General features: G+C 42.8%; 1 protein-coding gene across 1 annotated transcript; it reads right to left on the bottom strand.

Annotated features, from left to right (window-relative positions):
• Nucleotides 1-2,678: 2,678 nt before the first annotated feature.
• zdbf2 (zinc finger, DBF-type containing 2) lies at nt 2,679-8,242 on the bottom strand. The gene is made up of 5 exons (XM_080851858.1): nt 8,202-8,242; nt 8,044-8,089; nt 7,531-7,627; nt 6,439-6,566; nt 2,679-6,116 (listed from the first exon to the last, which is right to left on the bottom strand). The coding sequence occupies exons 1-5, from the start codon at nt 8,236-8,238 to the stop codon at nt 3,659-3,661; spliced, it is 2,766 nt and encodes a 921-aa protein (XP_080707984.1). The 5' UTR covers nt 8,239-8,242; the 3' UTR covers nt 2,679-3,658.
• Nucleotides 8,243-9,345: the final 1,103 nt, after the last annotated feature.

Here is a 9,345-nt window from a genome sequence, read left to right as displayed (position 1 = left end):
AGGTACGGGTGGAAGGCGGTGGCCAGGCGCCTCATATCATCGGGCCAGCCTCTGCGACTGCGCAAATACAGACTCCTATATTAGCATCTCTCTATGTCTCTTCCGTGTTGCCTCAGACGCATGTACCTGCGTAACGGTCACCTTCACACCTCAAAACCTTTGGACCTGCCATAAATCTAACCACAGATAGCCTTGCGCATCATTCTAAGATCTGACACATCTCACCAAAAATGGCTGGAGATCTCCAAGGTATTACGATTGCGATCCGGAGTCAGGGAAGTGGTGAAGGTTTTGGAGAGAGGGACATACAAAAACACCAGAGCATAGAGTTTCATTATTGGGATAGCTATCGTAGGTATCCCCGTCCTATCATATTTATAAACGATACCATTATTAGCAACGGGACGGGCCACTTACATGTTAATACGACATATACACAGCAACTGGGGCAACAGAAGCGGAAAGGCGAAAACTTGACAGATTATTACTTTTATCTCAAGTGAACGGTCGAACGTGAGTCTATCTTGAACTCTACTTTAGAATAATTAGAATGTATAAACCCTCAAGGGAAACTCAAGTAGGCCTACTCGTGATTCACAGAAAATGCCAGATCTCATGAGTAATACAACAAATTATGAGTTTCTGTTGCCAAAAGGTTATGATGATTGTTTTCTCATGTTACAATATAGTGAAACTAACACATTTTACATTTTCTCCAAGGATGCTTGTTGTACTAGTGCTTTGTATCAAGGAGCAAGTATGTTCTATTTGATATGCTATTAACTTTTACATTAACACATCACATGATAAGAGCTCTTAAATGTCTGACAAGGTCAAATTGTTACCTGCTGAAAAAGACATGCACAACATTTTTTTTTACTCATCAAAAACTTTAATGTACAATCAATTAAAAAAGCCAAGCCATTTGTTTTATTTAAAAATATCCATTCTAAACTTAAAAAAATATCCAGCTTGTTAAAAAAAGTGTAGAGTAAGCACTTAAACACAAGACAGTACATTGTCTAATTTCATACTTATTTAAACCCAACTGTGCAAAACTTCACTGAATTCAGCAGATCTCATAACACTTCCTCTGAACTATTTTCTATACCCGCTGTTCCAAAGAAAAATGGAAGCCTGGTCATATATTTGCATTCCATGTGGGATCAATGTTCCAACACTGCTTCACAGGTAAGCAAAGTGTTTCCAGTCAAACAAGGGAAACATTTACAAAACTTGTTCCAGTAGGCTATCATGAAACCACTACGGCAACAGTCATGTGCCTTGGCATTGACTTTACAATCGGCTAAGAGACCTCTCTCTGAAGGATACAGCAGCCGGTATGTCATCAGACTTTCCAGCACTGGTCATTTTTTGGTAATGTGCCAGGGTACAATACACAAGACAATACAGTTTCCATGTGACTTCCACTGCACTGACGGCAATAAAAGAATGACAGTCAAAGCTAATGGTTCCCCATATTTTCATGCTTATTTGAACCGCTTGGTGCCCCAATACAGCCCAGTGAAGTTACTAAAGGTACCACATCAGCTAAAACAGAGCCTCTTTACAGTTAATCTAACAAATGGGTAGATGTCATTGAGAGGCGAAATGGTGGATTGTGGCGCATCCTTTATATTTGTCCCCATGTGGAGGATTTGTTTTCTTAAAAATGTCCAATGCCTGTAATATGTTAACTGTCACTCTGGGAAATCTCTGGAACGCGAAAGAAATGATCAGTTAAAGAGATTTGCCAGTATGAATCCTACCAGTTGTCCTTTTTTTTTTTTAAATTAAGGATCTTTAATCAACGCAGTGGCAGAATAAAGGGCTAGTGTCCCCCATGAATTTAATCAAATTACCATTATTTTCAGAGAAAACAACAAACAACAAACAAACCCATGTCAGAGCACCAATTTGCAATACCCAGCCAAGTCAAGAATTAACAGCACCCGTGATGATCAACAACAATTAATGTAACAAACAAAATACAGTTTCCTGAGAATGACTATGAAAAATGATGTAGCTTATCAAGGTGAATGCAATTTATCAACATTTGTTTTGCAGTACGAGTTGCTTCAGTACATTTTTTTAAAAGCGCTTCTGTAATTGCAACACCAACATAATTCAGGAGGGCAAAAATTGCTTGGAAAATGAAAAAAATGAAAAACAAACAAACAAAAAAAAAACCCACCAGAACATGTACACCTCAAGTTATTATAGAAAATAAGGAAATAATCTGGAAATAAAGGTCTGATACTGTATCTGCCAACTGGTCTGGCTATTGTGGCATACTTCAACCATTTCCTCAACCCTCCCAAAGGATACTGGCATGTTAAATACTCTGTGGTTAAAGCATTGCTTAGCACAGCACAGGGCATACACTGGATGCAGTCCAAAATGTATGGATATGTCATCTATGACAGAAAAGGAAAAGTAAAAAAAACTAAACAAGATGCAAATGTTAATCGTGCCGAATCTTTAAAACGTTCAAACATGCTCAAAACAGTTTGAACCGATGTACAGTACTCAACGTAATGCATTCCAAATATGACAGTTGCCAAACAATCTGCTCAACGTATTTACTCTTGAAGTATACACTTTGTTCCGAAATATCAACCAGCCATGTCCTGGACAAAAGTTTTCTACATTCAAGTTTTTAGCCAGAACTCAGGTATTACAGATACGATTATGAATATTTCCATATTTATGAAAGCAGGGTTGCCCCAATTTAATTTTTCTCATGAGATGTGATTCTAAGAGAATGATTTCTTGGTGTTTCTTCATGAAATAAAAACGTAACAATTAGGTCAGATTAATAAAATGACACAGCATTTCAAATGAGCTCACTCATTAGACTGTATACACGTTCAGTTGCAATGATGGATTTGTGTGTCCCTTGGAAAAACACAGAAACATAAAACCTGAACACAGTGATCCGTATCATTACTACTATTCCACTGATCTTGTCATTGGGACAGGCAATTACTTTGGCAACACTGGATTACCTAAAGGTTTATGATGAGAACAAAAACAGCTCTTCATTATTCCAATATGTTTATCTGTTCATACTGTAGATGCACAAATGAATGAGACTCAACCTTGACACGGACATCTGAGGCTGAGACACATCTATTTGGTCACACCACAACCAATTCAAGGATTTATAATTATTTATGTTGCTGGGTCCTGAAAATATATCACAGCTTCTTGAAACCAGACCTGACCTCTGCACTTCATGATGAGAGTACACACATGAAGTCAACTGATTTTAATTTTGGTTCTGAACATGTCTACAGTCAATGTTGAAGTCTGAAACAAATCTAAAGGCATGGATGAATGGTTCTGTGAGACTACACAGCTTTGAAGCCAGCACCTGATACTGCATCATACAAAACAGTTGACTTCACCGTTGCCCATTTGGATGTGTATCACGGTTTCCAAATCTTTCTCCTGACCATCAACACCATATACCACACATGTCTAGTTTCTCAACAGATGGAAGATTTTTTGTAAACTCTCAATGGCATTATGATCGTCGGATGAATTCAATCTGCTGTAGAGAGACAAGTTTTGCTGGTGGTTTCCCAGGATTGAGGGGTATTTTGAAACACTGCTCTACACACACACCTCATTTACTGAATAATCCGACTCTGTTTTAGGGTCTCAAACGTGATCGAGTCCTTGGGGAAGCCCGGGTGGCAGGTTTCCCCCTAGGAGATGTCCTGCTCCCTGCACACTTGCGTGGATGCACTGTCCGTTGTAAAGACCCTCCTCCCTTCCCCTTGGCCCTAGGCTTGGCCTCTTTTTTTCTCCTTTTGTACGGAGGGGAGGATGGATTTTTTGCTGGCGTCAGAGACCTTGCCTTCTCCCCACACCTCTTCCGCCTGCCTAGCCTAGGACCTCCTGTCTGGTCAGACGTGGAGGATGCCTTTTCGGGGCTGCTAGTCTGGGAGCCAGAGGGGGCCATGGTTGTGCTGTCTGGGATCGAGGGTGCAGGGGTCAGGGTGCTTAGGATGAACCGGTTGCTGCTAGACCTGGAGGAGCGGCTGAAGAGGGCCCGTCGGCTGCTGGACAGAGAGGAACCTGGCTCAGAGGGCCCTGCACTGTCCAGGCATGACCCTGTGCTGGAGGCACAGAGGTCGGCTATACTACTGCTGGCCCACCCCCTCGGAGATCCCCAGGATTCATTCCCAAACTCAAACCCGTACCTCTCTTTGTTATTGTCTGGACTGAGGCTGCGAAACAGCTGCCGCACATGGGGGAAGTATTTAGGTTTCGGGGCACTGGGTGAGCCTTTCGGCGGGGACTTTAAAATCCGGTTAGTGAGGTGGTCATAGTATTTCAAAGGGGTCCTTTTGTATTTGTACTTGTGAGCGCTGTCGAGGTCACACGTCTTCTTCTTCCTTCCACCTCCCGGTCTACGCTTGCCAGGTTGCTTGCTGATGTTCGGCATTGTATCCGCAGGGGAGGAGAGCACATAAACTACAGTTTTGGGCTGAAGGGGGCTCATGACCTTGCTGTAGGAGTCCGGTAGCCTTAGAGCACAGAGCCTGGTCTTCATCTTGGGCGTTTCGTTTCCAGAGTCTGCCGCTTGTCCCAACCGTTGTGGAGGCTCGGCATCATTCAGCGACGTGCTTGCCCCCTCGACTCTTTTGCGACGAACCATAGGGCAGCTCACGGCGGTAGTCTGAGTCCCGTGACTTACCTTCACCACCTGACAGCGGGATGCGATGCGATAGAGGCGCTTTTGCGGCTGTGTGGTCTGTTCCTTCACTGGCTGCTGTTGGAAGACATCCTCCTCAGAATGTTCCATGAGAGGGAGGACATCTATACAGTCCACTGCGGCATCGTCACCCTTCTTCTGGGGTTGAAGGTCATGTGTTTTTCTGCGTTTCTTCCTTCTTCTGCGGTGCTTTCCATATCGAGCCAGAGACTCGGTCTCAAAGTAGCAGCGGAATTGGCCCTCGCGGAACTCCTTCACCAGAGAGTCGATCTTCAGGTCATCCTCCTGCATCACCTGGGCCCATGTCTTTCCGACAAACGTCGGCGGTATGTGAGGGAGGTCAGGCAGCACCTCCTCTGCTTCGCTGGCAGTCCGGTCACCAGTCTCCCTAACCTCCTCCACATCCTGCGCAGGCTTCAGAGCAGAGTCAAGCTGGTTTGTGTACTTCTGGTCCTCCAGGCTTATGTGGGTCTCCATGAGGCCTGCAAGGTTTTTTTCTTCCATCTTCGTGGCTCCCAGGGCGGCCTGCAGCGTGTCGTCCCACCCCTTGCTTCCCGCAGAGTTGCTCATGGAGTGCAGGCTCAGATGGAAGCTTCCCTCGTCATCATCATCGTCGTCGTCGATGTCTTTTTTCTTCTGCTCACGTATGCGCCCGTAACAGTGGATGTCGATCACATCATTTATCACTTGATTAATCTGGTCGGAGACATCTGAGAAGGTGCGCTCTCTATGCGCACCTTTCCAAGGAGGCATTGCTGGAGCCCAGAGCACAGGTCTCTCAAACCCTGGTTTTCTGAGGGCCTGGGCTTTTGACGTAGGGACTCTTGAAGGTTGTGCTCCAACAAGAGAGCCAGAGGCAGATTCATTTCCTTCACGTCTGTTAGTCTTCTTGTTAGCTTTTCTGTGCTGAGAATGGGAGTTACTAGGCTGCTCAGGAGTTGGGTCTTTTGAATGCACAGGCTCTGTAGGCAACTGTGTTTGTGCGTGGCCTAACTTTGTAGGTACTTTTGTGGTGTGCTTGGAATGGGACTTTGACTGCGAGAGGGTTTGTAATGAAGTACTACTAGTCCTGTGCAAAAACCCTTGTGTGGGTGAGTCCTTTCTGGACAGAGGTGGATTAAGATTAGTCTTAAAGGTGTCCAGGCAACCTTGAGTGCTTGTTGTGGGAATATCTATAGCCTTCGTGGACGGATTGACGGCCATTGGTGCATCTTTCTTTGGGGCCAAAGGGGCCTTCTGCGATGGTGGACAGGATTCATCATCCGAGCTGGGCATCTCTTCTCGAGTTCCAACAGATGCTCCATCATCCTTTGATCCACAGCCAAGTTCTGAAAGTTCCTCCCGTGGGGCCGGTAAGGTAGTCAGATGTGGCAGATCTGCATGGGTTGGCCTACAAAGAAGAAAAATTAACATGCAGAAGAACATTATTACCAATATAGAGACAGACAGTTCCAAAACACATTTCATCAAGGAATTCACATTTTTAGCACCCACACTGCACTGGAATCAAGGCCTATACAGGTTCTCACAAATGTCAGCTATATAGCTTTTAGCAGAGTCAACTAACCTCAGAGCCAGCTCTGAAAAAAAAAATGTTTGGTTTTTATTGTACCTAACTGAAGTCAGAGTCAACGGGACAAACAATTGGTAACAGGAAGATGAAAAAGCAAGTGGTCTTCCTTGAAGACCATGAAAACTTGAATACACAGTACCGTGTGTCGTTGTATTGATGTGGATGGTGCCTCATGACATCCTTCAGGAACCTGTCCATCAGGCTCCCCATGGCAACGTTACTCCGAGCAGCCCGAACTACCTCTCTGTGCCTAGGACTTATGATGTGCTGCAGACAACAGAAAGAAAAACAGTTATGCCACAGTATAGTTAGGTGCCACTCACAATTTTTTTTAAATTAATTTTTAAGAGCTATTTGGTGGAGCATACTGAGTGGAAAATACTTAGGTTATGAAGATGAATTAATACCTATTGGACTGTGGGAGAGTTCAGTGGCAGGACATTACTGACTATACTTCAGCAACAGGAGGAGGAAATGAACCAACAATTATGACGCCTGACAATAAGCTGATAATGAAAAGACAATTGACAGGATATGCAATGTAAAATACCCAAATTGATACCTTTTCTATACTACTTTATAAATACATATGCTAGATGCAATTTAATTTGGTTAATATCACCAATAAGAAGTTAGAAGCAGCACAAAAGTGTTGAAAATATATTCTTAGCTAGCTGTTTTGAACTGCTAAATTGAAATGTTGGATTTAGTATTAAGTAGCTGTATGTTAAAAGGTGCATATACAGTATGATATGATAATAGCAACAAATGTGAAATGAAAGAAAATCATAAGGGTTCAGGGTGGTGTTCCAATGCGTGAAAGATAAAATCCCAGATTTCAGAATTAATTTTTCCTTTTTTACCCCTACTAAACTTTCCAGCAAATTCACTATTTTCATCAGTAAAAATACTGAGTTTAAAAGCAAGCAAGATGCTGACAAATAGCTGAGGTAGCCAGCTGCATTTATTTACCAGCTATTGCAATTCCTCCTTTTCCTGAGACAGGCAGGGTGAAAGAGGTGGTGTAGGTATACGGTTAAGAGCGGACAACACTGCAGATTATTTCTAATGACAACTCTGAAGTCGTATGCTTTAAATATTGGCCAGCCTCAACAGTAATTGCCCATTTACACATTTCACAGCAAGAACTACAAGACACAAAATCGGGGAAGTCATAGTCAACTAAAGCACAAATCATTCACTCCCTGGAAATCCTTCTGAGAGTGCTCACCTGCTCCACACTGTTGTACAAAACCTGACAGCAGCTGCAGTAGCCCTGCTTCTGGGGGGCGCTGGAGGGGCCAGGGATTGGCTCTCCGCCACTCGTCCTACAGCAAGAAAAATAGGAAACAAAAAAAATCTTTATTACTTTACCATTGGCTACTGAACGCTCTGGTCTGCTGTCAATATGATGGATACCTCATAATGACACCAGTAGCAGGAGTTTTCTCTCAGTGACATGCCTCAAGAAATCTGTCAGTTTGTTTTCTTGTATGACTGTTTTTTCCATGACACAACTAGAAATCAACTTTAACTTATCTCATTTTCAGTTAATATCAAAGATAAACACACCAATATTTCAACACAGTACATTTTTCACTCCAGTATGACATAAGAATTAACCTATGATCTCCAACAACTATAGAGAACAAACACAACAGCTGTCTCACACTTTTAGACTATACATGACATTATATACATGTACCATATACATTTCCACTGTTCTGAAGCTGCATCTGCCTACCTGCTGGCCTTATCCAGCTTGCGTGGTGGGTCCTTCTGTCCATTGTCTACAAGTAAATAAAACGCCCAATTTTAGGTAAATAAAACATTATGCAAGAGGTGATATTGCTTGGAGTCTTCCTCATATGTATTGTTAAAGTAGCAAAAAGTCTATCTTACCTTTACCAGAGGGGGAAGGTCCCACCTCAAGTGGCATCGTATCTGTCTAAGGGAAATATGCAGGCAATTGGTCAAAAGGCACCATATTGATGTTAGAAAGGGCGACACTGAACAATGTTAATGCTTACTTGCCACTTGTAAGTAGGGGAAATGTGGGCTTCTCTCGACACACTAGTCGATCACATGACATGCGAGTCCAGGAGGTCAGGGCCCAGATCTGAACACATGGAAAAAACAGAATTAGCACAGTGCAGCAGGCTACACGTAAACCTTTAATTTCATTTTAATGTCCATTGATATACTGATATTGACATGCAGAGCCCCAATAAGGAAATCATTCTCAAATGTTATGATGCAAGGTTAAGCTTTAATAAGGGTGGTTTGGTTTGATCATTGCTTTACACATGCGCTAGATTATAAAATGACAGACGACAACTGATTAAAAGGTGCCCGTTCCGAAGTCAGCTGCTATCTCAGCAGAAGTTTTTAATGAACCATTCTCATGAGACCACTGATTCGACCGTTCCTGCCAGATGTGCATTACAACGAATAGCATACAGAATAGACCAGAAAGACTTAACACCTTGAACATAACGCCAGTAATATGGTACACAGCAAACTATATTGAAGCCTACTTACAACTGTTCAAGGTAAGCGTAAAACTTTCCTAACATCTTAATTTAACGCCAGGTGTTTTTCCTATGAATTAACAACCTCACTCCTCTTTATTCTCTAACATTAAACGTTGTCTGCATTTAACAGACTATATATTTACCTGGCTACTCGAAATCAACAAACTTATTAGGAGTGTTTAGCGACATCTCAGATTGCAATATCTAACTTCGTCCTGATTGGCCAGGGCATCGGCCCTTTGGCCTGCAATATACACATATTCAAAGCGGACAAGACACTGGGATTTCCGGGCATTCATTGCATTGGCAATGTCTTTTGTGCATTTTACGCTCAAATTGCTAAAATCTATAACTTTGAAAAAGATACAAGATACTTACGATCATATACAAACGTGGCTCTGCGTTAGCTGGCTAGCTAGCAAGCAAGCTAGCCCTTGAGGTTGAATTCGGCCCTTCAATTATTCGTGCACAGGCGTTGTCACACATTAATGTAAAACAAGTTGATGTAAAAC

This window comes from Sprattus sprattus (genome assembly GCF_963457725.1).
Source record: "Sprattus sprattus genome assembly, chromosome: 14".
NCBI classification, from domain to species: Eukaryota; Metazoa; Chordata; class Actinopteri; order Clupeiformes; family Clupeidae; genus Sprattus; species Sprattus sprattus.
The sequence above is the reverse complement of the archived record's forward strand: the minus strand, read 5'-3'. Positions and strand labels throughout refer to the sequence as shown.

Bases quoted from the DNA above. Each gene is read 5' to 3' on its own strand.
- zdbf2 (XM_080851858.1), bottom strand. From the start codon at position 8,238: ATGCCACTTGAGGTGGGACCTTCCCCCTCTGGTAAAG. The intron at 8,090-8,201 runs GTAAGATAGACT...ATTTACTTGTAG, and splicing joins ACCTTCCCCCTCTGGTAAAG to ACAATGGACAGAAGGACCCA. The intron at 6,117-6,438 runs GTACTGTGTATT...TCTTCTTTGTAG, and splicing joins CATCAATACAACGACACACG to GCCAACCCATGCAGATCTGC.